At 42.2% G+C, this 27,402-nt stretch overlaps 9 protein-coding genes across 9 annotated transcripts; 3 read left to right on the top strand and 6 right to left on the bottom strand.

Annotated features, from left to right (window-relative positions):
• Nucleotides 1-2,637: 2,637 nt before the first annotated feature.
• Nucleotides 2,638-3,943, bottom strand: Bfra_008074 (uncharacterized protein; the record flags this gene model as incomplete). Its single annotated transcript, XM_037338439.1, has 3 exons — nt 2,638-3,616; nt 3,682-3,874; nt 3,925-3,943. 3 exons carry the CDS (start codon nt 3,941-3,943, stop codon nt 2,638-2,640), a joined length of 1,191 nt encoding a protein of 396 aa, XP_037190502.1.
• A 1,331-nt stretch (nt 3,944-5,274) lies between these two features.
• On the bottom strand, nt 5,275-5,779 carry Bfra_008073 (uncharacterized protein; the record flags this gene model as incomplete). The annotated part of the gene is made up of 2 exons (XM_037338438.1): nt 5,275-5,573; nt 5,665-5,779. 2 exons carry the CDS (start codon nt 5,777-5,779, stop codon nt 5,275-5,277), a joined length of 414 nt encoding a protein of 137 aa, XP_037190501.1.
• Nucleotides 5,780-8,787: 3,008 nt separating this feature from the next.
• On the top strand, nt 8,788-10,863 carry Bfra_008072 (putative alpha beta-hydrolase protein; the record flags this gene model as incomplete). Its single annotated transcript, XM_037338437.1, has 8 exons — nt 8,788-8,910; nt 8,988-9,053; nt 9,113-9,230; nt 9,287-9,763; nt 9,811-10,413; nt 10,460-10,538; nt 10,592-10,652; nt 10,702-10,863. The coding sequence occupies 8 exons, from the start codon at nt 8,788-8,790 to the stop codon at nt 10,861-10,863; spliced, it is 1,689 nt and encodes a 562-aa protein (XP_037190500.1).
• Nucleotides 10,864-11,256: 393 nt separating this feature from the next.
• On the bottom strand, nt 11,257-12,616 carry Bfra_008071 (uncharacterized protein; the record flags this gene model as incomplete). Its single annotated transcript, XM_037338436.1, has 3 exons — nt 11,257-12,185; nt 12,341-12,443; nt 12,569-12,616. The coding sequence occupies 3 exons, from the start codon at nt 12,614-12,616 to the stop codon at nt 11,257-11,259; spliced, it is 1,080 nt and encodes a 359-aa protein (XP_037190499.1).
• An 880-nt stretch (nt 12,617-13,496) lies between these two features.
• On the bottom strand, nt 13,497-15,374 carry Bfra_008070 (putative lysyl-trna synthetase protein; the record flags this gene model as incomplete). Its single annotated transcript, XM_037338435.1, has 2 exons — nt 13,497-15,119; nt 15,174-15,374. The coding sequence occupies 2 exons, from the start codon at nt 15,372-15,374 to the stop codon at nt 13,497-13,499; spliced, it is 1,824 nt and encodes a 607-aa protein (XP_037190498.1).
• A 1,182-nt stretch (nt 15,375-16,556) lies between these two features.
• Nucleotides 16,557-19,445, bottom strand: Bfra_008069ia (putative transcription factor rap1 protein; the record flags this gene model as incomplete). Its single annotated transcript, XM_037338434.1, has 5 exons — nt 16,557-18,395; nt 18,451-18,642; nt 18,699-18,890; nt 18,955-19,278; nt 19,332-19,445. The coding sequence occupies 5 exons, from the start codon at nt 19,443-19,445 to the stop codon at nt 16,557-16,559; spliced, it is 2,661 nt and encodes an 886-aa protein (XP_037190497.1).
• A 459-nt stretch (nt 19,446-19,904) lies between these two features.
• On the top strand, nt 19,905-21,411 carry Bfra_008068 (putative palmitoyltransferase swf1 protein; the record flags this gene model as incomplete). Its single annotated transcript, XM_037338433.1, has 3 exons — nt 19,905-19,993; nt 20,045-20,198; nt 20,413-21,411. The coding sequence occupies 3 exons, from the start codon at nt 19,905-19,907 to the stop codon at nt 21,409-21,411; spliced, it is 1,242 nt and encodes a 413-aa protein (XP_037190496.1).
• A 225-nt stretch (nt 21,412-21,636) lies between these two features.
• Bfra_008067 (uncharacterized protein) lies at nt 21,637-23,048 on the bottom strand (the record flags this gene model as incomplete). Its single annotated transcript, XM_037338432.1, is given in 5 exon segments — nt 21,637-21,666; nt 21,746-21,959; nt 21,987-22,645; nt 22,665-22,851; nt 22,900-23,048. The coding sequence occupies 5 exon segments, from the start codon at nt 23,046-23,048 to the stop codon at nt 21,637-21,639; spliced, it is 1,239 nt and encodes a 412-aa protein (XP_037190495.1).
• Nucleotides 23,049-24,108: 1,060 nt separating this feature from the next.
• On the top strand, nt 24,109-26,676 carry Bfra_008066 (uncharacterized protein; the record flags this gene model as incomplete). The annotated part of the gene is made up of 1 exon (XM_037338431.1): nt 24,109-26,676. One exon carries the CDS (start codon nt 24,109-24,111, stop codon nt 26,674-26,676), a length of 2,568 nt encoding a protein of 855 aa, XP_037190494.1.
• Nucleotides 26,677-27,402: the final 726 nt, after the last annotated feature.

Genomic DNA, 27,402 nt, shown 5'->3' with positions numbered 1-27,402 from the left:
GGGATTCGGATTATTTTCACTATTACACTCCTGCCATCACGCTACCATGCAAACTTTCGTTTCCATTGCATTGGGTAGCCCCCTTTTTGTTAGGGATTTCCCCGAAGGTAGATCCCCCGGGAACTTTAACAGGGAACTCTGAGAACATGTCCACTTGAATCTTAGAATATCATGTACCAATTGAAGATTCGTTCATCTGATAGACAGGCTATCCCAAGAAGTCAATTCTTTCAATTCCCTCCCAACTACCAGTGTGGCGTTGATCGTCGAGTATTTTGACAATCATGGACCGTTTTATGTAAAGAACCACTTTGCCATATTTCAATCATTTCCTCGGGGGTTAGTGAACTGCCTATCACTTCGTAATCTCTCAAATATTAATTGATTCCGATTCTTTATTTCCCGTTGCCAACAAGCGAGCTGGTTCTAAACAAGGCTGAATGACCTTCCGAGACGTTCTAGGAACAATCTCTTGCAAGTTACATGTTTCAATGTCGACGTTGTGCTAAGGGGAGTTGTAAAATGAACGGCCAATTCTCGTATAAGTCAAGGATGTTTGCTTGCTCGCATTGATAATGGCTTAGCGTATGTGTCGGAGAAATTTTCTAGCTTGCCAAGAGATCAGACTTGGGCAGAAAGTGGGTTGGTAAACGCAATGACCTTCAAGTTCACATACTGATATATCTCGCACCTTGAGAATTTTGCATGCGATTTGAATGATGAATGGAGATCTAATACTCGATTCTTGAACAATAACGAAATATCGATGAAAAATTCTTTACCTCCACTCTATTCACCCATAAGCATAACCGGGGAATGGGATTGACATTGAGCATGGATCGGGTGAAGGCCAATCATTTGTGAAGATCCAAACAAGACTCTCAATTGGATCAATCCAATAAAGTATAATTTTTTAGTAAGTACAGGCATGATGCTACTTACACAATCATGCGGAGGTTGACCAGTGTTCCGAGATCACACACATAGATTTCAAAGCAGCGTCTCAAGGACTCTACCTAATGCCTTCGGGTGGCAATCTATCGCGTGTTGGCCGACTGGATAAAAAATTCCATTCTTACATCCTAATTAAGCCCTCTTTGCTCCTCACTCTCCAGTGCAAACAAACAAATTCAGACGGATCCATAACCTTTCCTTCACCGGATGAAGAGCAGTCAAAAATCATCGCGATGAGTATCTTTCTTGATAATACAAAAAGTGTAAGGATTGCGAAGTAACACTTCAACCTTGTTACTTGCTGTCGCTCTATATACTTACGGACAACCAAATTGAGCGAGATATTTGTCGTTCCTCGGCTTCCTTTCAAGCCAATAATAACCAAGAGCCGAACTAGAAGCGGAGCTAGCCAGTAAATCAGAATAGCCGAAGTGGTCCAGCCGCCCCAGAGACGCTACCGGACGGCTCGCAACGTGGACTCCACACTTTTCCAAGGCACCTCAAAGTCTAATATATAACCAGAATTCGTGCCAAGCATTTTGATATTTGGTGACACAGTCTACCGAGTATTTATTGTTAGGTAAATTGCCAGCTGAATACCGAAAGAAAGCTTGGAGCATAATTTTTAATCTTAAAGTCTTGCATTACACAAGCCGAGATGTTGGACATCGATTTGACATGTCCCGTAGCTAAACCTTAATTATAAGGTTCGCAAGGCGATGATGTCTCGGATGTCTAGGTATACGGCGTAGGCAGTCAAAAGTTAGGGCGAGATTTTTTATGAATTGGGGTATCCTGGGCAACATTTTTGCATACAACGTAGGTTTGCGTCAACTATGACATACGAATTCTGCATGGAATTTTTCTATGCAATGCTACAATGTCGATGCTACAATACTCGTCACTGTAAGGACTAACGACTAGAAATGGCTTAGGCTCGGAGTACTCTATAAAAATCTAGACTCCGCGACGCACGAAAGCACATTTTGCAACCTAAGATTTACGTTTCATTTTTGCTCGTTGTGTTCGCAAGAAAGATTAAAAGATAATTAACGCAGTGGTTGGTTGGTTTATGTGTAATTGGAACTGAAACCTTTCTCGGCTTTCAGGATGCAAATGTCGAAATCCGTTCACGGTATTGAATCTCATTCTCTCGCGGAGCCTCGAGCAATTCCACACTGCTCAAATCAAATATGGATTGGAATTTGTAGTAAGCACTTTTGAAAGCGTTCTATTATGTTACTTAATGCACATTGCACTAGAACTTGGAAGCTTGATTACCTCTTCGTCTATACCTTCATCGTTCCAGAGTCGAATTTAATTCAGTGCAATTGGAGATTAATTAACCTGTTTCTTTGATTGCCTGTCCGTCTACACTAACCTCCACTTTTGCCATGGGAAGATACAAGTAATTTATCGCAGAATTAACTTATACACTCTATCGTTCTGCCACTTTCGATGCCGTTGTCAGATCCAAGAATTATTGGACATTGGGCCGAGGTTCTTGTGTTTTACTCATCTTTATTGATCCCATTACTCCGTACATAGAACATTCAGTTCACTCACGCTTCTCGATTTCATCCGAGATGACTGTATGAGACTCCGTTGATATGTATGTATGTATGACCGAAGTATCCGTGATTCTCATTACAGCCGTAAATATGGCTCATGCCATGTAATCGTTCACCAAACAAGTCTGTTCTTCCCAAATCTAGTTATCAATGGGAAATAAAATGTAGAGGAAAATACATCGACATTCAAAACCCCGACTCCCCTCTCTATCAAGATTCCTGACACATAATCTCTCAAAGTTATAGGCCAAGAAGGAGTATCCCAGTACCTGGCTTTCAAACCCTTCCCATTTGCTGCGCTAACTTGTTCACTAATTTTATTTAGCTGTGTTGAACTGAACTTCCATAGCCACAGTCTGCCAATGGCTTTTGACATCGAAACACTAGCATAGTAAGAGTTCGTATCATCGTAGAGAGAGTTTGCAATATCGTCTAAAGGAGCATCGAAGAATATATCGCGGTAGGTAGTATTGGAAATCAGTAGGTCAAAAGGAGCATTTCCGGAAGCGACAACTATAATTGGGGCCCAAGTGATCCCACTCGAGTCATTCCAGTGGGTAAGCCAGTTCTTGGCTCGGAGTTTCTCAAGCTGTCGATTTACATATGGCCAAAGGTCACTACCATCGGATTTAAAATCCAGAAAAAGTGTAACAGTAGTGTTTGGACTGGATTGAAAGATGCCAATCCAGTCATTTCCATCTGGATGGGTGGATCCATTATTGAAACTTTCAAGGATAGTAAATAAAGGTTCAATATATAGGCTTTGAAGTGTACGATCTTGTGCCAGCGACCATGAAGAATGGCCTACTAAAAGATCTTCGTTTCCAGGTTTTGTTGGAAGATATATGTCTGCTTCTACGCTAGTGCATCCAGCAGCCAAAGCTTCGAAAAGTGGGACAGTACGCCAATAATCGTTGTGTGAATGACATGCTATTGGCGTAATGCCTTCGGTAAAATCTGATTTCCAAGGAGAAAGCAAGCTGATAGAATCTTCAGGCTTTCGCCAATCATCTACTATGGAACTGACTTTGTTCGACGGAATTTGAGGTCTATGTCGATGAGGTAGGGTCAGAAGTAAAGACAACCATATCCTAAGCGACATATGATTAGAATTTGAGGTCTCCGAGAATCAAAAGCAATGAGCGAAGGTACTTACAAAGTAGCGATAACTCCGAGCACAATCATAATACCAACGATACGAAACCAACGTCTCCTAAAACCACCTTTATCATGATCGTGTTGTCTTTTTTCTTTTCCATTACCGCGGAGGAGGCCTTTCCAACTACCATTTCGATGACTAAAACTATCGTCTGATGAACATGAAGAGCGCTCTTCATTTTCCTTCAGCTCTGAACTTATTAGCTGTCGTGATCACTCTCGTTGTCACTGCTATACACACCGAATGGGTGATTCGACATATTGCCAGCTGAAATATCAAATGTTCTCAGCGATGCTAATGTAAAGACACAACCAAATTTTCGCCAATAAAGAGTTATATGAAGAATATAATTTGGAATTCATGAAATCTATCAATGTAAAAAAACAAAAATCTCGAAATCATCGATGGTGACGGGTTCCTTGTGAAAGAAGAGATATGTCTTGAAAGTACTTCATGTTCTTCTCTAAGGTATCAAAAATAGAACTATAGTGCCTGATAACTTTTGTCATTGTGCCTCTTGATAATTGTGTGACCTTAAAGCATTATCTACGTAGTTCTCCAAACTCCTATAGGATTAATCCTCTCATTCTCATCATCAGCTGTGAAGACTTGGCAAATATGAGCCAAAATGTCGAGTTTTTTGGAGGACGTTAAGATATGCTTATGAGTTACAAAATCGAAAAACCGCCTGAAGAGCTTTATTTGAAACAATAAGTAAGCTTATAAGAATTGCATATGTTGTGCAACATAAATGTCTGACCACCATCATTGTATCAACTTAGATATGGATCTTGAGTTGGGGTTATTCTTCAATCAACTAGGGTGGCGGTGTGCCTTATGGCGTAAATCCTACCCATCCAGTTATGCAAGACTCTGGCCCAGCCTTAAATCCCTCTACGTAAGTTGTACGGCCATAACTTCGCTTGACTATGCCGTGATTACTTGCTTACTCGCTGACAGGAATTTCGGGTGACACTCGCTTAAACAACCGAACTGCGAGGCTGAAACAAGGACTTGTGTAGAAGTACCGTATGACACTCGATTGATAAGTCAAATATACAGACATTGATAGATTTGAAAGTGAGCGGTGCTTTAGTTGCAGAAAATTCGTATCAAGATTTACCATCAATGAGGCAAGATCATAGTTTGGTATACGTAATTAGATATTCTTGGATTTGACAAATGTATTCTAGATGGACTTCAGGTCGCAATGACTGTTCTGACTTTGAGGTATACATGAAGAAATCATTATCCCAGGGATTTGGGTATTTTTGTCACAATGTTCTCGCAGATGATGATAAGAAAATGGAAAGCTATATAGAAAAAGGCAAGTGAGAGTTCAAGACCAAAATTTATGTGTAAATTTGTTGGATAAATCAAATTGAAGTAAAGATAATCGATACATAAACAAGCAACCAAGAGAATAAAGAGAAGTCTTTATTGAAACCACCCAGCCTGTCCATAGCCGCCCTAAGAAACCTTATGTGCCGTAACACATTGAAATACTCTCGCTCTACCCCACACACCTACAGAAAAACAAACTAGACGATATCTACCGACCATAAGCTCCCAAAGTGTATCCATAAGCATTCAAGCCTTCCACTCGATAGCAACCGCTCTTTCAACCAATTCCTCTTCAGGCATGTCCTCTTCAGTCAATTCCTCTTCAGTCAAATCCTCTTCAATCTCGTCTCTCTTACTAGCAGGTGCACCAGTTCCAGTACAATAATCGTCATTCTTATCACCGCCAACGCAACCGGCGGCGCAGAATTCGAGGAGCTTAATATCTCCGTGCTCGATGCAGGCCCAAAGGGATTGCTTTACATACAGGTCTGAGGTTGGAAGGTTGTTTGCAAGTAGATTTGTGTTGATCTTGGTGATATAGTCGCCTGTTTGAAAAAGTGTTAGTGTGAATAGTTTCATTTCTGGGACTGGTGAAAATTCTTGTGGTGATAGATGATGATAGAAATTGTCACTGACCTCTTTTGAGAAGGTAGGTACCACAGTAGATACCACCTGAGTTGCAGCTCTTAGCAGCGACAATGCTAGAGAGCACGGAAGCAAGAACGATAGTGATAGTAGATAATTGAACCATTTTGAAAATCTAGGATATGAAGATAGTGTTTGGAGTGAAAATTGATTGTTGGTTTTGTGCTTTGCGTTGGATTTGCAAGAGAGATGTTCTTGTTGTTGATGATGAGGATGAAATCGATCATCAGTGAAAAACAGTCTCTTATATATCTCTGCAGTGCAGTTGCCAAGCATATATGTAGGTCAAGAAGTTGATTGTCAAGCCTCAATGTCTAGAAACACAACCAAACTGGCTTAAATCCTATGAAGGGCTCGTCATTCACAAGAGCATAAAATGATACGTGCAGCCATCAGTTCATCTTGACAGTGATAGAAGTAATATTACATCAACGTGATTGCTGTCTAAGAATAATATGGTCTTGCCACCTCGGAGGATTTGCTCAAGGCCATAAGGGTGAAAATAGTAACACTTACACCCACGCAGGTAGATTGTACCTCATTTATCTGGAATCTTCACAGTGATTTGGTTAATGAGGCCGAATTCAGCTATAGCAAATACAGTGAGGTGTTTCGGCGAGGCTTAGGTAATGATAGCTCAATACATGCAAATGAGCCCTTTGAATTGTCGTCGTTTATTGCTAGGTAAACGATGATCTGGACGTCCCTTCTATTTCATACGTTCATTTCATTAATCTCTTGAAGCTAGGCTCCCGATACATTCATTCGATGAACTTTCAATGATGATTCGGATCAAAACTGATTACAATAAGGGAAACATTTTCCCGAGGGCATTTCCCTCTCACAAATTCTAATGGCATTGATACTTGTAGCATTACCACTGCAACTTGATTTTAAAAGCATTTTTATCGCGATTTTCTTCAATTACTTTAGTGACTAATGTTGAAGTAAAGTTCTAATTAGCCAAGATGGATTATTAGATGACTCGAAGTAGCTGAATGGAGGATTCGCACATCTTACATCCAATGCATTACGACACTGCTATTCTTATTCAATTCTCTTCCACATGATATATCCCTCACGAGCAAACAGTGCTTCTTCGATTTTGACATGTTAACTTCAGGCTTACCATGATTATATTGTTTTGAAACGAAGATAAATATTCAGGAGTGTTATCTCATGGCATCCTAGGAAGAGGCCTTGGATGTGTCAATTTCAATCAGTTCTTCAGAAGATATGCCTTGCCGTTTCAATAAGCACGAATCGTTTGTTCTCCAGGATATACGAAATAATCCGGGAGGTCTTGGCTTAAGCCATCCAAGGGGCACTGCAAGTCTTATCGTGGGACAATCCGTTTTGGTCAGCTGTTATGTTACACAATACGGCGTAAATCTCTATTTGTATTTTGTATCTACTCGGTAAGCTTACATGGCGTCATGATCCACAGCCTCCACAATCTCACAAAATGTCGAAGGTAGCATTTCCTGTGTCTCATGTTTTAAATTCATCGGATTTTGTAAGTATGAAACTCGGGAGTAACTAGCTTGCAGAAGTCTGCCGATTCTAAAAAATCATAAGGCGCTTTTGGAATGTTCGTAAAATTTGAAGTACGAGTTATATGTAAAGATGGATTCTCCGACAGAAATTTGACTCCGAATTCAACCAATGTTAGTCTAATCTACAGTTTCAATACTCCGAGATAGCTTCTCACTGGCGTTGTCGTTTTGCACAGCTGAGCCCCGCAATCTTAATATCTCTCAAGTATTGTGTAATTGTAGTTCTTGCAATTCTCGCTAAACTTCATAGGTAATAGTTCGAGGGGATAATTCGAGGTAATCTTGGAACGCACGCATTTTGGATTGATATCTGATATACCACAATCCATTTAATCTTGATTCGCGACCGTGAATCCTCCAAAAGTCCACCACTAGTCCAAATAACATGAAAACAACTTCGCCAAGAAGAATTTTCAGACTCTTTTAACCGCAGCAGGCAGTGTGGAAGTATGAAACATCAATCATTAATTCCCTCCTTTCGAAATATCTGTTTGTCTCTCTCTCGAAGAGGAAGCTATCCGAGCAGGCGTCTACGCACCATCCACAGATCTCTTTTCAGTTCTTCTTTCCAACGGCCCAGCATACATCAATCGCCAATTTGGCAAACGTGGTACACCCATCGTATTAGCATGTATGACTAAACAGCCGCTTGGGCTTTTGAAGTTCTTGTTGAAGGCAGGCGCCGATCCAGCCCAGAACCCAGATTGTGCTCTTCCTCCGTTGATAAGTGCAGCAGGATTCTATATCGACACTAGAGTTCCAGAGCCTTTGTTAAAATATGGTGCAAACGTGGAGGACTTTGATCGGGCGATTGAGACAGCGTTTAAGTGGGAAACAAACCCATGGCTCGGTTTCTCACGGAGCGCAAAGAGGAATCTGAGGCGAGAAGGTAAAATATATATAAAATAACCAAGAGGTCGCTCATTTTCTTTTCCGCATCAGAATCGAAGAACACATAAATCTAATCTAAACCACATAAAACTATACAATCTAAATATCATTTCCCACAATATGAACAAATTGAACAAACTTATAACAAGAAATCTCCCCACCTTGTTGATAAAGTGACCTCCCGAGTCGGAGAAAAACTGTCATTTCACGTGACCTGTGAGAATTCACGGAAACGGGGGGGGGGGGGGGGGGGGGTGGATCTGCACTAGGTAAGATCTTATTTACCGATACCCTTCATCAAATCGTATCGGAACTCAACTGTATCTAGATAGCACTCAATAAGAACTCATAACAAAATCTGACTAAGAATCAACTAATAAGTGCCCCTAAGTTAAGTATTGCCTACATTCTATTGGTCATATCGCGGTTAATGTTCTTTATCACGACGTTCTCTTTGGCGCTTCATAGAACGAGATGCAGATTATTATGGGACATTATATCATGCTTTCAATGTATTTCAGTTGCATTGCCCCTATTCCACTTAGTCCCGAGATGTGCGGCGATGGCTATAAAGGTCGGGAGCCAGTCTAATCGATAACCTCTCTTTTCTCATCTATTCAACATTTATTCACAATAGCACGCAACTAATTCTGCTAAAACTGCAATCATGGCTCATCATGTATCAACCATCAGCATCTTTGTTGCACTTGCTATCTCGTTAGCGACAGCGTCTGTTTTGCCAAAGAATAGTCAACTCAGTAATTCGACTAAACAATGGACGTTCGATAAAGTAATGTACCTCCCATTATCCCATTCCTAGACAGAAACAACCATCAGGCCAATTTTTATTAATTTATCATATTCTAGATTCCAGCTTCAACCGATCTCATCTGGTATCCATGCTTTTCGAATTATTCCTGCGCCATGTTGAGTGTGAACAACCCCCTAAAAACGAAACTCTAAGTCCCGGAAGTTGACATTTTAAACTGCAGGTTCCTCTTGATTATTCCAAACCAAACGGAACGCGTGCTTCGATTCCATTGATCATGATAGCCGCCCAGAGTAACTCAACTGATGGCTCGTATCAAGGAATGCTCCTCACTAATCCAGGTATGCTTCTCATTCCTTTACTTCTCATCTTTTCAATTCATGACTGATGTTTCTAGGTGGCCCTGGTAACGCAGGTGTTGATTTTCTCCTCGAAGATGGATACTCAGTTCTACTTCCGGTAGTAGGAACAAACTATGACATTGTAGCGTTTGATCCCAGAGGAATGGGTCGTAGTATTCCGCTCGCCGATTGCTCATCTTCCAGTTCATCCAAACTTCGTCGACGGAATTTCGGGCTTTCGGGACCGGAATTGGATAGTTCCTATTGGATTTCGGAGTTTCAAACTGCAATGGGCTTCGGATCGGAATGTAATGCAACAATGGGAGGACCTGATGAGGCTGGGCCACATATGTCTACAGCGGTTCTTGCTACGGATATGCTTACTATTGTTGATGCTTTTGCCATGACTGACCGTGGTCAAGGTGTCAACTCATCATCTTTGCTCAACTATTGGGGTTTTAGTTATGGGTCTTTCATTGGTGAAACATTTGCGTCAATGTACCCAGACCGAGTTGGCCGTGTTGCAATTGATGGTATGTTGGATATGAGCTTCCAGATTTCCAGCACTAATTTATCTCAGGTGTTGTCGATCCCGAGGATTACATTTCCGGAACTGAACTAAAGGATATTTACTTAGAGGATGCCGTTATTGACTCTTTCTTCACATATTGTCATTTTGCCGGCCCTTCACTCTGTGATTTCTACACAGGTAACAGCTCTAAAGACATCCGTAATCGCTTCGAGAACATTTTCCTTCCACTCAACGCATCATACGCTTTCTCCCAAAATTGGACAAATGCAACCACCATTCAGGAATCTCTCGTATCTATTAAATCCACAGTCAGATTGACAGCCTATACACCTATTGATTCTTTTCCCATCCTAGCTACCCAGCTCGTGGCGTACGAAGTTGCTCTTTCAAATTTGACCCTCCCCGCAATCGAAGCTGCAAGTAATATTGGCGCCACAACAGCCAATATTATAGGCACTGTTCCTCAACTAACCGAATGGTTTATTGGTGCATTTTGTGGTGAAATTCCTTCAGTCTATGGAAAGACATACGAAGAACTCAAATCACATATCGACACGATCGAAGAAGAAAGCTTCTTGACTGGAGAAATATGGGCTACGACTTTAGTGCTATGTTCAGGATGGCCTATCACTGCATCTTGGAGATTTGCTGGCAAGTAGAAATGTCTTACTTGATCAATTTTGACTAATTACCATAGGTCCTTTTGGCGGTGATACAAAGAATCCCATTTTGTTCATCAGTAATACTCTCGATCCAGCCACCCTATTGCGAAGTGAGTTCACTCTTTTTCTCCGATGTTGTTGCAATATTAATCGGCATCTTTTTACAGTAGTCAAAAATGGGCACCGGAATTCAAAGATGCTCAAATTCTCACAATAGAAGCTATCGGTGTAGGTCTTTCCAACCTTTCTCCATATTAGATTCCTCTAATTGTTATAGCACACTTCGATGGTGGCCAACAATTCTTGTGCAAATGAGAAGATTTATCGTTTCTTTCAAACGGGGAATCTACCAGGCCATGATTCAAGATGCGTTGTAGAAGCTGGACCTTTTGGTGTTACTCCTGAGAGTTCAGTTGTTGTAGAAGAAGATAATTGTTAGACTAAAAGTTGCAAGATTGTTAGTGGAAGTTCTCAGGTCTTTTGATAGTTGATCTGAGTCCCCATTCAGATCTTCAAAATTGGGGAAAAGAATAAAGAGCGACCATCTCCTTGTCTTTTCATCAGTAGCAGCATACCACCTAACCAGTAGCAATATACTTCGCTTCATTTTATGATATATCTTACCTGACATTCAAAAGTCTGGCCCATTGTCAGTTGAAACGGCTGATGATATAAATTTTACTCTTTTCGTCATGAAGATATCATCTCAGAAATCCAGCATCATAATGTGTATTCCACAAATCTACAAATCCGAATATCCTATCGTCCATCCACACCCACAATCACATCCAGCACTCAACCAGATAACTCTCTAATTCCGCCTCAAATACCTTCAGAATTCCCACTGATACCCACATCCACTCGTGCTAGCATACCCTTGAAACCTCATCTCTGCATCCGCTATCGCTTTATCTCTCTCAGAACAATTGCTATAGACCTCCTTACGCTGTACACACACACAATCCCTATAATCAAAAATCTTCGGCGTATAAGACAGCGTGGTCCTACAATAACCAGTAAGATGAACCCGATTAAAAGTTCTCTCCAATCTCTCTCCATCCTTATCCGCCGCCCTTCTGCTCTCCCTTTTGATGTCACCCTCACCACACCATCCCACTCCCTCTCCACTCAAGCCCCCATACCCTCTAAACCCACCCAAAGCAACTTTTTCAATACTATCCCAGAATCCAAAAATTCCCATCAAAAAGAACGGCGCAAGATGTGCTCCCCCTAAAACACGCACATCCTCTCCTGAATGTCCCTTCGCTAACTCTCTATTCATATATCTCCACCACCTCGCACCCCTCTCCCACTTCTCACTCGCAATTTCATGCTCTGTCTTCGCAATCTTCGGCAATATCAGCTTATGAAAAGGTTCCATCTCATAGAGTCCCGTTTCCGCGCTCTTGACTTCCATTTCGTAATTCTCGCATCGAAATTCATCATCTCCTTTGCCTATCGCTTTGAAAGTCGTGTCCCATGATTTCCAGCTCTGTGTGGAGAACATGTCGGAATGTTCTTGTTGGAGAGCAAGAATGAAGAGATGATATTGAGTTATGAGTTTTATGTCGGCGTGGGGTTTGTCGAGACAGAATGCATGGGTGCAATCGGAGGGGTCGTAGACACCGATTCTGCAGGCGTTTTCGGGGAGGGAAAGGAAATTGCGGATTTGGAGGAGGGCGATTTGAATGTGTTGTTGGATAGAGATGGGATCTTTGAAGGAGGCTAGAAGAGAGAGAACGAGATGTGTGTGAGCGATGACTAGTTGGTAGTCAGTAGGTGGAGAAGTAAGAAAACGGGCAGTGGAAGAATATTCAATAGGATGAAAGAATGGAAAACAAAATCAACAAAGATAGTCATAGACTGAAGAATGACAAATCAAAGTCTTCATTAACATAATAAGCTTTCCAACTCACAAAGATATCCATGTTCCTTAATTTGAAAAAGCAAATCATTACATTTCTGATAGCAAACCGCTGCTTGCTGTGTATCATACGAGAGCTTATATGCAGCGTTGATCTGATGCATTGGTCAGTATTACTATCACGAATTCATTTCCCTTGCTCATCTCAGACCTACAAACAATACACAGGTCGAAAAGTCGAGATGAAAGATTAGACATGAATAGCTGATGGAAAACTTACTTCTTCAACCATACCGATATAATCGATCACTGGCCATTGCGTCTGCATCCTGAGTATTTTGAGCCGATAGACGCACTTTGGTTGAATGCTAGACGGCGTTTGTATTCGCATCTAGATTTTTCTGTTGTTAGGGCGTTTTATATTAATATGGATGACAAAGGGATGATCAATATCTCAAGGGCAAGTAGATGAGCGAGTGGGAGATTTCCTAGTGTTAAATAGAATTGGTAGCCTTGTATGTACGGAAGCATCATTATGAAGGCTTGAGTGAATCAACCTTAAGTATTACCGAGGAGGGGTGGTTGATCAATATGTAAATTGTGAAAGTGAATATGGACAAGGCGGAAGTTACTGACCCGGAGATTGAAAAACATCAGACGAGAGCCCGTATGCTTGACGAATAATGTCGTCTCTTCTTGAATGCCAACTTCGGTGGCTTTGCTATTAGCAAGATTCATACTCTACCCTTCCTGATCATTCCTCCCGTGAAAGTTCAACGCTTTGATATCAAATTCCTCTCTCCCTATCTTCGCTTAGTTCTGCAATACAACTTCTACCCTTCTGCAAGTCTCCTCCACCACTTAAAGACAGATTTCCATTTCACTTTTCTTCTCAGCGTTCAACAAGTATGGGAATCGATCACATTCAAAATATGATAGAACGATGAGAGGATAGAAAGTAGATAGTCAACTAGTTGTCGAGCAATTTGTTCTTTTTGGAGCCTCAAGAATCCCTGCCATAAGGAAATTACAAGAGGAAAAGAAGTAGAAATGAGTGGAGGGTATTGAGACAGGGCGAGATCACAGCGGTCACAAACTGGCACTGATTAGTGTAATGAGATTTATTGTGTTTTTCATTTCTGTAGTGAACTCTTATATCTAAAACAAATTGTACCAAGGCTATGTTCATACGTGTATGAGACATTGATTTACTTATGTGTAATTCCCTCCACAGGAATTCTGTCAGCACCTGCTTCCTCCACGACAGTATGAACGTTTACTTCCTCCTTCATGAATGGGAAGGTCAAAACCTCCTTAATACTGTAGTTATCGGTTAAGAACATGACCAGACGATCAATTCCCATACCCCAACCAGCTGTTGGTGGTAAACCAAACTCTAGTGCTCTGACGAAGTTCTCATCGATCATTTGAGCTTCATCGTCACCTTGATCCTTTTGTCTAGCTTGCTCTTCGAATCTGAGACGTTGCTCAAATGGATCATTCAACTCAGTATATGCGTTAACAATCTCCTTCTTGCAAACAAATGCCTCGAAACGTTCACACAAACCAGGCTTGCTACGGTGGTGCTTGGCGAGTGGTGACATCATCTTTGGGTGCTCAGTGATGAAAGTTGGGTTAATGCAGGTTTCTTCGATAAATTCACCAACAAGCTTATCAAGCATACGGGCGTTTGTGAGAGGAGGTGAGCACTCAACCTTCATCTTCTTGAGGACTCTCTTGAAGAATTCATTGGATTCGTCAGTGTGCAACTCATCCGCAGGTGGGAACTTCTCTCCGGTTGCTTCCTCGAGAGCTGGAATCATCTCAATACGCTTCCAAGGGGCAGCCCAGTTGACTTCATATTCTTCTCCGTGTTGAGTGTGGAATTTGGTTGTAGTGCTTCCAGTAATGTGCTTAACAAGACCAGAAACTAACTCTTCGGTCATATCCATGGTATCATAAACATCGGCATATGCCATATAGAACTCACAGGTTGTGAATTCAGGGTTGTGTGTAAGATCGATACCTTCGTTACGGAATTGACGTCCCATCTCGTAAACACGGTTCATACCACCAACGACAAGCATCTTAAGGTAAAGTTCTGGAGCAATACGCATGAACATGTCCATGTTAAGGTCATTGTGGTGAGTCTTGAATGGCTTGGCTGTGGCACCTCCAGCAATTGAATTCATCATAGGAGTCTCCACTTCCTTGAAATCCCTCGAGTTGAAGTAATTGCGAATATATGCAGTTATGTCGGAACGAGTCATGAGAACCTTTCGGCTAGTGTCATTCATGATCAAATCAAGATATCTCTGGCGATGTCTCTTTTCGTGATCTTTGAATCCGTAGTACTCATCTGGAAGTTGTTGTACACAAGGGGTGAGCAAAATAATCTCTGTCGCAAAGATCGAAAGTTCTCCCTCTTCTCCCTTTTCAATCTTATTCTTTGGTGCAGTTCGACCTGGGTATCCAACAATACCAATAACATCTCCACGACGTAAAGGTTCATGCTGGCTTTCAAACGCTGGGGCTCCTTCTCTAGACTCCTGGAGTTGGCACATAACTTGAATCTTGGTATCCTCAGACTTGACATCGTAGAAGACAAGCTTGTTTCCCGAAGCACGCTTATTGTAGATTCTGGCTCCGAGGCGGATCTCCACGTCTTTCTTGTGCTCTCCCGACTTCAAATGACCGAAATCCTTGGCGAAGTTCTGCAAGTTATAGTTCTGCTGGAATTTGTGTACATATGGGTCGGGGGAGTTGGCTTCTTGCTTGTTGTATGCTGCTTGCATCTTCTTGATTTGTCGCGAACGAATCTCGAAGTATTGCTACGAATCAATTGTTAGTCAAGATTCAAATTCGAAACCCCGAGAGATAAATACTCTTGGATCCAGATCCTTCTCCTCAGCTTCAGCATTACTCTTCTTGACCGCGGCTGGTCTTGCTGGAAGAGCAGCAGCTTTCTTTGCCTTCTCTTCTTCCTTTTGTCTTTGCTTCTGTCTCTTCTTCAATTCGGTCTTGGAGACCATCTCCCCAGTGACCTCATCGAGTAGCTTAGCTACGCTTTCCGTTGGTGCCGACATGATTGCGGTTTATACAATTGTGTTGTGAATGAACAAAACAATGGTAAAAAGGTAAAGGGAGGTCGTCGATTTATTTACAAAAATTATGGTGGGATGAATTTGGCGGGGTTGAGTCACTTGTTAGTGTGACTCGCTAGCGTGTAGACATGAGTCCGATTTATAGCGGCGGGATGAACCACAAGCTAAAGTGGCATTAAACAACAATAAATCAATTGGACCATCGGGCTAATCTAGCTAATTTAAGTTACATGATAAATAAACGTTATAGCGGCATCGTGGCTGATGGCTAATGGCTACGGCGGCTCTAGATAATATCTACAGTTTGAAATAAGATCGTAGATCAAATTTATGTACTCACGCCTTGATGTAAACATGATAAGGGCGACATCAGTATCAAAATTCAGCACCTCTTTCAAAATCTCACGACTAATCGGATCATCATTATCTGAAGATAATATCTTTGGATCTATTTTTCAGACTTGAAACTGACCGACCACATCAATTTCATCATATTTAAACTATTTCGTTGCCATCATAAAGTGTTGAAATAGTTATGATACTTCAATTTTGGTGAGCCTGATTATTGTTATTACCTACTCACATCGAGTCAATTCCATTCTTCTTCCGAACTTGAAGGGTATATGACTGAAGGAATTAGATATGATAAGTATCTGTTCAACAGGTATGAATAACAATACCAAAGAGCGCTGTAAAATAAAGTCTCTTAGCAATATAATACATCCATTGTCGACAGATAGATCATTTTGAGACTTTGGCCAAGACTCAAATTTACCCTTCTCATTCTATATCTCTCTTCCAAGGAGAAATGAAGCTCGCTTTTCCGTTCTCTCATTCCTATCTCTGTTGTAAAAACACACTATTCTATCATTGCAAGAGCAAGCACTTAGTGTTCTTTTGCTCTTTTGATATCATGTCTCGATTTATGGACAATTGCAAAGATATTTAAAGTAAAAACTAGCCATTCGCCTGATTCCATGGGTATCACGCGCTGGATGAACAACCCATATTCCCAAATCAAAAACGTACCAATTCGTAAGACAAACCCACCCCTCATTTCTCCCCTTCACATTACATACCACGCCTCTATGTCATATATCCTACACCTCGGACCATAGTTGCTATTATATCCTCCCTATCGCTCACTGCAACACACCCTTCCACTCATTGATCAATCTCGCTAAGATTTCTCAAGAACTTAATCCTCGCATGAATTCTCTCATCGCCATGTTTTTCCCTAACTCTCTCATACTCTTTGCCTTTTCTCCTCTCTAACGCATCATCATCTCTTTGAGTCCAGACTCCTGCTAAATCGTCCGGGATCCCGTGTCCCATTTGCAACTGGTTCATAACCGGACTTGCAATATCAAAGTCATAAGTTGATGCCATTAGAGCGTCGTAGATAATATCTTCGGAATAGCCAAGGGCAATATATTTAGCGAGCTCAATATCAACGATGTCCTGTGAATCTGCTTCCGCTTCCGACTCTGCAGATGAATCTCGAGATAAGTCAATGATCGGGCCTGGGGTCCTCTTCCTCCGGACTGGAGTTGGAGATACTGGTGGGGCTTGATTATCAATGTCTGGGTAATAGAAGTCTTGCGTCTCTGGCTCAACTGTGAGATTTTTCGCTGAAGCTTTCCGAATCAATTCTCGTGGTTTCTTTTGCTGGATACGAAGAATTCTTTCTCGAGCTTCACGATCGCTATCATCCTCACTGCTACCACCATTATCATTCTCGTTGATTTGGTATTTGAGCGGCGATATGTGACGGGGTGGCTGTGTAGCATTGAAAATATGTTCTGGGGTCGATGGAATCTCTACCTCTTTACCTTTACCCTTATCGGCTCTAATACGCTTAGCTTTACGCTTAGGATTAATTTCTGAAGATTCGCTAAGGTTGGATAATCCATCGGAGCCAATCGCACGCTTCTTGGTTGACATAGTTGAAAATTGCTTAGAATTTTTCAATGGTGGTAGTTCTATAACTTCATCATCATCCTCTACATCCCTTTCGTGACCAGAGAATCTTTGAACACTGCGTATGGTTGTATCAGCAAGCTGTGAAGCTATCAAAGTCTCGTCTTGCGAGGCTGCGAACATAAGGATACTCTGCGGATCATTCTCTTCTTCGGTTACAACTCTTTCGAATTCGGATAGAATTTCGTCATAACAGCTCTTCAAATCTTGCGCAGCCTCGGAACGGTTGGCAATAGGGAAGCTTAATTTATCAGCTACCTCTTGCCATTGACTTTCGGCGTTTATCGTTTCAAAGCCGCCAAATACTATAACGATTTGCCAAAGTCTGAAGAGGGAAATTTGTTTTCCACGAATTCTGGGATTAAAAATTGGTTCTTCCTGATCCTCTTCACAGAATTGTTTCAAGGTTAGCGTGAAGTAGTCCTCTTCGGTCGTCAGCGAATTCATAAAAGGCCTTCGTTCCAAATCAAATTCCTGCGGTGCTGCCTCTGGTATCTTTGGTTCTTGATCGACTTTTGGTTTAGCATTGCGAGAAGGTGTAACAGAATTTCGAGCAGTGGTTTTTACCAAGGCTTCTTTAGACTGGGGCGTAGAATTCTTCGTTTTTGCGTTTATTTCTGGTGTGCTTAAGTTTGAATCGCTTCTTTGTTTAACATTGCCAGAGGACGTAACCGAGCTTTCAATAGCAGTTTCTGGTGAGGTTTTCTTCTGCTTGTAGGGAGAATGCTTTGTTCGTGTCGAGACTTCGGATGTCTTTGGTTTTGGATCAACTCTTGATTCTGCATTGTGGGCCATAGCGGAGCTTCTGGCAGTAGTTTTCATTGATGTTCTCTCCGGCTTTTTAGTAGAATTATTCGTTTGCGTCGAATCTTTGGTACTTCCACCACTTGGGGGATCAGAAACTTGCCGAATCGATGGAGATGATACAGACTCAACAGTTGTCTTTTTCCTATTTTTCATCTCTCGGGGGCGAAAATCTTCATGGAAATAGTTTCGCCATTCTTGAGCTGAATGGCGTCCATACTGTATATCTTCATATAAGCGGGGTTTCGTATAGCTTAATAGGTGTCGAGCTTACCTCTTCGGTCCACAACTCCCAAGCCTCAATTTCTTTGGATGAATCTATGTTACAAATAGCCTCAAATACATCTCGTAAAAGATCGTCATCCTCCTTTGTAAAAAGTCCTCCAACCACAACCTTTTCTATCTCCGCCTCGGGGATGAGGCCCTTGAGACTATTGGTCGAGGTGGTTGAGGCGGCGGTCGAGAGCTCGTGTGTTTTGGCGGAGCTGATGAGGCAAGAACCGGGGCTGTTCCACTCGGCACCGCAGATTGTGCGCGTTCATGAGAAACTCTTGTTGCAAGAGGCTTAGCTAGTCCCTTTTTAGCATATTTTGGTTCCCTGCTGGGACATGGTAAATTGTCATCGCGCTTATAATGTAAATTTCCCGCCTCATAACTGGGCAGAAGATGCCTCTTCCAATGATCCAGCCAGGATTGATATGTATGCCGAGGATACTGCAAAAAAGATTAATTTAAGTCCAATGTAAATTATCTTAATATCAGGAAAGGAATTCCATACTCGTTCTGCTAATTCAATGTATAATTGGTTACCCTTGGTAGATCGTCCCATACGCTCTCCCTCCAAGACCCATTGGGTCAATATTCGATCATCCTCAGCTGTAAAAGGCGTGCGCGTAGATTTCGCGGGTTGTGCGAATGGTCGTTCTGATGCTCGTTCTGATGCACCACATCGATATTCTTCCATGTCTACCAATTTCCCAGCCTTCGCAGACTCTTCAATAAACTTCCATGAAATAGATCCTGGCGGCGCATCTTTTCGCGCACCATCTGCGATTATAATCTCGGCATTCTTTTCGATTTTTTCGACTCCACCCCCGTTTGACTGTCGCAATAATTAACATGTCTCTTTCTCTTCCATTTAAAAGACGCTCTTACTCGAATTATCTCAACCCATCTTGAGCGCATAGGAACCCGCTGAAGAATAAAGAATTTCATTCCTTCAAAAAGAACTCCTCCACCCCCAATACCATCATATACAATAGAAGCCATGGCTTTCGCCTTTGCGACTGGAGAGGGGTTGTCGGTCGCAAGTCGTTTGAGGAGAGTAAATTTGATCGAAAGGGAAAATGTATTAAAGCAGATGTTTGAAAGAAGCGAGTGCCCTCAAAACATACATTGATTTTTATTGATTATCATTGATTGGCTCCATACAAGTAAATTCTGGTGTAAAGGATTGTTTCTTGTCGCAAATTATGTGATGTTAACCTTTAACATTAACCTTTGACGCGCTCAGAAAGCCAACACTCCGCGCGCGATCAGCTGATAACCCCTACAAATGATATCGGGCTTGGCAAAGATTATGTACCGAAGCAAAGGCTAACAACTTTGAAACTCTCGATGCTCACGTATACTTTGATATCATGAGTTTCTAGACTGTATTGGTTAATTTGCTTTCTTACCTTTACACTCATTTTCTAGAATACAGAAAATAATTAATTCTACTCAAATATGGGTAGTGTTCGGAATATTGCAATAGCTGTTCTGATCCTTTCTTTTTTCACATTCGTTGCTTTCTTCGGCAGGCTTCCAGCATTAAGGTATCACCGCTGTTAAATCTCCCTATGTTTCACACACTCACAACTTGACAGGAATACACCAATAGGTATTTTACATCGAGTAATATGGGTACATATTCCTCGTGGTTTTAGAGCTGCAGACGAGAGGTTGACCAGTGGTCGTCTCAGTGCTTCGGTGGGAAGGCTGGCTCATACATTATGGAATGATCGACATCCTGTTGTTATGGTAAGATTGGTTTTCTTTCAACTCGAGAGAGCATGAAGTCAAGTGACTCGTGTATCATTCATCGAGTAGCGTATGCATTCAAGTGATATGAATCGAATACATACAACCTATAACGAAAGATTGGCAATACACGACTTTCTTGTAGTTCGCGGTACGCTGTTTGTCCCTGAATCGCCGGAGTGAGGAGTCGTTAACCATGCTAACTGAGGTTAAGATATTCTTCATTCTTCTACTTTTCGTATCCGAGATTATGTTCTTGCCTTCAGCATGGTCATTTATGAGCACATCTCGCAAGATAAAAGCAATTGTTGCTTTGGCATTACCATACGTCTTCCTCTACCTAGCTGCTTCTCGTGATCCAGGATATGTTACACCTTCGAATCACGTCCATCAAATGAGTATTTATCCTTATGACTATACCATTTTTCATCCTGGAAATCTCTGTCGAACATGTCGTCTACTCAAACCTGCCAGATCCAAGCATTGTCATGTTTGTAAACGTTGCATCGCGAAATGCGATCACCATTGTGTCTTTATCAACAATTGCGTGGGTTACAACAACCACCATTGGTTTCTCCTCCTTCTTTTCACGACTGGAAATCTCACCACTTATGCTGTTTATATTGGAAACTCTATTCTTTCCACTTTCATTGTCGCCGTATATCCAGATTGGTCTTTTCTAGGATTCGGTTTTACCTGGTCTCGCTACTTCTCAATTTGGGGATGGGCACTACAAGAACATACCCAAATTGGTTCCATAACTCTCTTATGTTTCCTCATCACCCCCTTAGTCTATGGACTTTTTCTCTTTCACATATATTTAATTTGGTGCGGCACCACCACCAACGAAAGTCAGAAATGGTCCGATTGGGATATAGAGATGGGCGAGGGATATGTTTTCAAACGCGCTCTCTCCGAAAATCGAGAGAAAAATTTACGGATAGAACCACCATGGACACATTGGCCAGCAGAGAGTCAACAGATAGTCTTACGTACAGCCGATGGACAGGATCCTGTCGGAGCAATCGGAGATGGAGAATGGCAACGTGTATGGGGTTTGAGGGATGTTGAGAATTTATATGATATTGGGTTTGTAGATAATCTAAAAGATGTGTTTTTTGGGCATCAGGGTGTACATCATGTAGCAGATAGAGAGGCTGATGTGCCGTTGGAGACACCGAGGGGTAGAAGTTCAGAGCCATCGAGTGAGTAGTATTTATATAGATCGAGATGTACAATCATGATTTTCAATAATCCATAAGGCATGATTGTGTTTCTTACATTTATCTTTATAATCTTTCTAATCTACAAACTTCACGCCTTTCTCCCTTCTTACGTTAGTTCAATTCAATAAATTTACCTTACTTCGAAGTAGTCAACTCCTTAACGGCAGCTTATTTGAAGCTTTTTGAACAAACTCATTGTTATGACTTCCATGTCAATGGACACCAAATTTCACCTCAGATGCCTGGGTAGATTAAAAAAGTCAAATACTTCCAACCTTGAATCGTCAAGCATACCTCACCACACCCTACTCAAGAACAAACATCCCCCCCCCAATCATACGACCTACCCAAACGTCTCCCCGTCCTCCTCACTGTGCGAAACGCAATTTTCCCCGGAGGATACGGTTCATGAAACTGAATACTCCACTCGATATCCAATTTCGTCGGCGTAAATTGCCACACCGAACCGTATTGTTTTTCGGCCGCGAAGCTCGTAGACGTCATTGCGTAGAGGAAATTCGCCCAGGGAATTTCACTAGGGAGATCATTAAGAGATTGTTACCGGAAGAGAACTCTGAAGACTTTGATCGCTCGGGCTTTGGGTTTGAATGTTGGTTGAGAATCCGGAGTTGGAGTTGGAGTTGCCGCTGGAGCTGCTGCTGCTAATGGGGTTGGAGATTTGGTAGTAATCGCTGAACCGCGAGTTTTGGGCTTGGACTTTGGTTGTGGAGCAATGAATTTGGTAGTATCATCGGAGTCAAATTGTGGTATTGGAGATGCTTCGTCGCGACCAGTTCTTTCTTGGGGGTTAGTTTTTGGTACATTTATTGCCTCGACCCATTCGGGTATCCGCTCGAGCGAAGGCACGACGGTACAGATATGCTTTACAGCCTGGTTCAAAGTTTGACCAGTGTTTCTTTGGTACACCTCATCCGTTTTCTGCCAAAACCCATCCAGATTTTGTTCAGCTTTCCTCTTGCTCTCCCTGTTTTGTTCGTTTCTTCGTTTTTCAGACGGATAGTGAAAGCGGCCCTCGGCTGAAGACCCAAAGTCGGCTAAGCCAATACCTTTGACATTGATATGTATGCTGTCAAATAGCTCATGCCGTCGTTGAAAGTTTCGAAAGGTGGTCTTTATATAGGTTGGCTTGATACCCATAGAAACAAGCCCATGGAAAACATATCTCCAGATCATGATAGATATGCGAGATGAGTCTAAGGTCTGAGAGAAATAGTGTAACTAAAGCACCATGGGCATCAGAAACGACATTTTCAATTACGAGTTCCCAGAAAAGTGATTTATCAAGGCTCGAATGCTGATTCCCCAGCACATCCAGCAATTTCTCTGGCCTATGTTCGCTCCGTTCTCCTAGAAATTCGGCAAAATAACCAGTATCTTTCTTCAAGCCTCGAATGTGATTCTCAGCACTAGATCAAGTTATCCATTTTGTGTGACCGTTCAAATAGCTTTCATACCTGGGTGCAAATTCGGCGATGGAATTATACACAAGAAGCAGAAATACGACGATGAGATAATCTTGACATTCGAAAATAAGCTTGACGATCAAATTAACTAGTAGGCTTCGTATGCAGAATGGCGAGGGTGCTGTGCCTCGAGTGTGCATACCTGACCAACACATGATTATGGCGTTTTGTAACCATTTTGAAGGTGCCGGTGTATCGAACCAGCACGATAAATTCGCAAACTGTGTAGAAGAATTTGGGAATTTGTCAAAGTATCCCAGAAATCTGACTGCTAGTAATTATGCCTTTGAAGAATCTGCAACACCTACCTAAGCATTCAATGTTGTGTTTATCTTAGACCATAAGTTTTCTGAGACGAGAAGAAGACTGTGGCTCAAGTGTAGCAAAGCCACTTTAGTACCCCACACTAACCCTTTAGGGGCTAGGCATTATAGATTTTGATACTGCAAAAGTTCAACCTCATGCTGGTTCATATTTCTTCCCCATCGATGCTATCGCTTACACAGTGAGAGCTATTGGCTTGAGAATAGTATCTAATTTGTATGTATGTCAAGGGCATTATTGCTGTTTTTTTTCTAGTTTCCCATCAACGCTGGTGAACTGTGCTGGGAGGCCTCCAACGAGAGGAGGCCCCCCGGAAGTTCACCGTTTACTCACAGTCATGAATATTGTTTGCCGTTGACTCATGTGCGATCCAAGTGGAGAAAGCAATTCTGTGCCGTTGTTGATCTTTGATAATTGAACCCAGTTGATGTTCTTTAATTGGCTTCTTAGTCAAGCAGTGCATCTCAACACACACATTTGTATGTTTTATCAAAGCGACTAAGAGAAATCTGGGTTAGCACAGCTGAATACTCCCCTTTATTTTCCTTTCTCAATCATACCAAGTCGCTTTCATCAGGCAGGAACGCTTTTCTTAGTAGCTAGAATGACCCATTATACTCTTTAGTAATGAGATCATAATAGTTGAATACAAGTTTGTCTTCAATTTATATTGAAGCTCTATTATGACCACAACATATAAATATGGCGTCCCTCTGCTATTTTGTCTATCCATCCCCCTTCATCCTCTTCAACAAGCTCAACATTTACACTCGCCCTCACATTGCTCTCTGATCCGCAATCGTTCGTCATCAGAGCACATCTTCCATTAGCAGAATTTACCAAAGTTTATCATCTACGTCTCAAAAAAACTTCATCATGGCATCCACCGACATTCTCTCCCATACTCTTTCCTCCATCACATCCATCAAACTCGAAGAGATTTCAAGCCAGAGGTCTGCATTCGAGCATGGCAAGTCGGAACTTCTTAAGACCGTCTCAGATCAGCCCAAGCAAAGTGAGAAACTCCGCATCTTACTAGATCGTATTGAGAGTCTTGCTTCCATGGGAAAGCTCAAGGATAACAAATCCATCTCATTGTACAACATCCGACTCTTCCTTCAACAAGCTCAACATGACCCATCGGTTTCAGAAGGCCTCCTCAAAGATTGGCAAGAAAAACTTGAGAAGGAACTCGACGTCCATTCATTGAAATACGAATATGCTTCTTTATATGGTCGACTTGTCAATGAGTGGCTCTCAGCCTCGGAAGAGAAGACGGCGTCTGATGACGAATTTGAGAGCATTGGTCGAAAGGAGATGCATGAGCAGCGACAGAAATGGGAAGACTATGTTTTTAATCCTCTAGAAACTGATTCCGCTGCTATCGAATCATATCTTACCAAGCTTTTTACCTCAACATCGGACATCAAGACTGCTTGGGAGAAACTACGACTCCAGGCCGCCACCTTTGAAAAGGAGATGGAAAATCAAGTGCACTTTGACGAAAACTCCTTGAAATGGGTGATCAATGGCCTCCTACGCAGTGATCTTCTTACTGATGAAAAGCGCGCCATTCTTAAAGACTTTCAAAGCAATAAGGTCGTCCTCGCTGAAGTCGCCGACGTTCTAAATATGCGCATATCCTCAATAGACAAGTGGAAATGGGGCTCAGAGGGTACTCCTGTCGAACAACGCCGGCAAGTCAACGGTCGCTACCGATTTTATCATGACGAAGATCTTCTGCAATCCATTCTTCTTCGTTATCTCGGCGTTAAATGGTCCGTATTTTTCAAAGACAAGCTTACCGAATTTAAAAATTCCCACAATGTCTGGGCCAGCTCCACTACACAAGTTCCAAAAGCAGACAAACACAGACGCGAATACTTCTTTGGCCAAACTTGTAGCAATCAAGTCAACGTTGAAGCTACCCGAGAGAGCCATTTCAACTCTGAAATTTTCCTTGAACATCTACAACATTCTCCCGAGGAACAACGAGGCGGCTACGCCGACGACGACTCTGAATGCGAAACCGACACTCGCAAATCCCCTCAACAAATTACACAATCAGTCCTTCACACTTTGGCTACCGAAATAATAATGCAAACTCGTCTTGGCAACCCTGTGACGGTCGTTCGTTCCGATTTCGCTTGGTTTGGTCCTTCACTCTCTCATACAAGTATGTTCTCAGTTCTATCACATTTCGGTGTTTCCTCTAAATGGGTATCTTTCTTCCGCCGCGCTCTCGAAGCACCCATGGTCTTTCCTTCCGACGGACCATCCGCCCCTGTGCGTATCCGCAAACGTGGGACTCCAATTAGTGGCCCACTAAGTGACATGCTCGGCGAAACTGTTCTATTCTGTCTTGATTTCGCCATGAATAATAGAACCAATGGTGCACGTCTATACCGCCTACACGACGATATATGGTTCTGGGGTAGCGAATCAGTTTGCGTATCTGGGTGGAACGTCATGGAAGAGTTTGCAGCCCTCATGGGACTTGCCTTTAATACTGATAAAACAGGTTCCTGCACCGTCACTCGTCATCCTACCACTATCACCAAGGTTCCTTCATCTCTTCCTAAAGGACTTGTTCGTTGGAATTTCCTGTACCTGGATCCTCTCACTGGTCGATTCTTGATTGATCAAAAGCTAGTTGATAACCATATCAAAGAGTTAAGTCTTCAATTATACGCCTGCAAGTCTATATTCGATTGGATTCAAGCCTGGAACATCTACGGCTCCCGTTTCTTCACCACAAACTTCGGTCGACCGGCCCATTGTTTCGGACTCGCCCACGTGGAAGATATTCTCACGACGTTCTCCCGTATTCAAACCCAGCTCTTTTCCGAAACCGGTGGCTCCGTTACCTCAACTCTTAAATCTATGCTTCATGCTCGTTTTGGTGTGGAAAACATTCCAGAAGGCTACCTCTATTTTCCCATGTCCATGGGTGGTCTCGACCTCAAATCTCCTTTTGTACCACTCTATTTGATCCGCGATCAAGTTGAAGCTAATCCAGATAAAATAATGGATACTTTCTTCACCGAAGAGCGTCATAGTTACGAGCGCGCGAAAAAGCAATACGATGATGGCGACGTATGGTCAAGTCGTCCTCGACGTGATAAAGAGCTCGACCTTGAAGGCTTCCCCTTGTTTAAAGAATATACACAATATCGAGAACGCACATCGAGAGCGCTGCATAGTGCGTATGATCAGCTGATGAATGAACCAAGGGAGTGCGCGGTCGATATCATGGTGGGAAGAGTGGTGCAGGGGGGAAGATGGGAGACGAGAGGGATGACGAATTATCAGAAGTGGATTTTGCAGCTTTATGGGGCAGATATGGAGGAGAGGTTTGGGGGGATAAATGTTGTAGAGAAGGGATTACTTCCGACTGGGATGGTGGGAATGTTTAGGGAGAGTAGATTTAAGTGGCAAGGGTGAGGTTGAGTGATTGTGGTAAAGGAGATAATGGATGAGTTGAGAGGACTGAACGAGAAGACGCTTTTCACATATTTTGGGGATGGATTCAGAATAATAAGATATTCGTGATAAATACCACGATTTTGCAATTGAAGCTAAATTTACTTTGTTCTAATTCTCCCTCATCACTTTCTCTGCGTGTTTACTGAAGCACTTGGGTGTGAACAAATGATATCTCATGGCATGATCAAAGTGTAGCTATGAAAATTAAGCATGAATGTTTGTTTTTACGGACTCGCGAATACAGAGCGATGTCTCGCCGTATGTCATATATGCACTTCGCATAGACCCAGTGCTAACCACCGAATGTAAGACATTGACGTTCTCCCATGGCGCACAGGCTCAAGAGGAATATCAATCACCAGAATAGCAACAACAACCATGAGCAACTAATAGTCGGCCTTTTAAATGCCGACTACCTATTTTTAAGTTGGGGAAAGTAAGTTTCCCCGGAAAGCAAATAAGTGCCTCCACTAGTATTTTTGATAGGAAATGTATCACCACAACAGATCAACATAGAAAAGCTTTTTTCCACCACACAACAACCAATTCCTGTGTGATTTGAGGAAATTTCATACTATTGAATTCGGCACAGGTCAGATACCATGAAGATATTAGATTTTTCATAATAACTTCAAAGCCAAACGAATTGTATGGATGTTGATTGATCGAGGACGTCTGCTTTCC

This window comes from Botrytis fragariae (genome assembly GCF_013461495.1).
Source record: "Botrytis fragariae strain BVB16 chromosome Unknown tig00000112, whole genome shotgun sequence".
In the NCBI taxonomy this organism is placed as follows: Eukaryota; Fungi; Ascomycota; class Leotiomycetes; order Helotiales; family Sclerotiniaceae; genus Botrytis; species Botrytis fragariae.
Note: the sequence above shows the minus strand (reverse complement) of the source record. Positions and strands in the feature narration are given on the sequence as shown.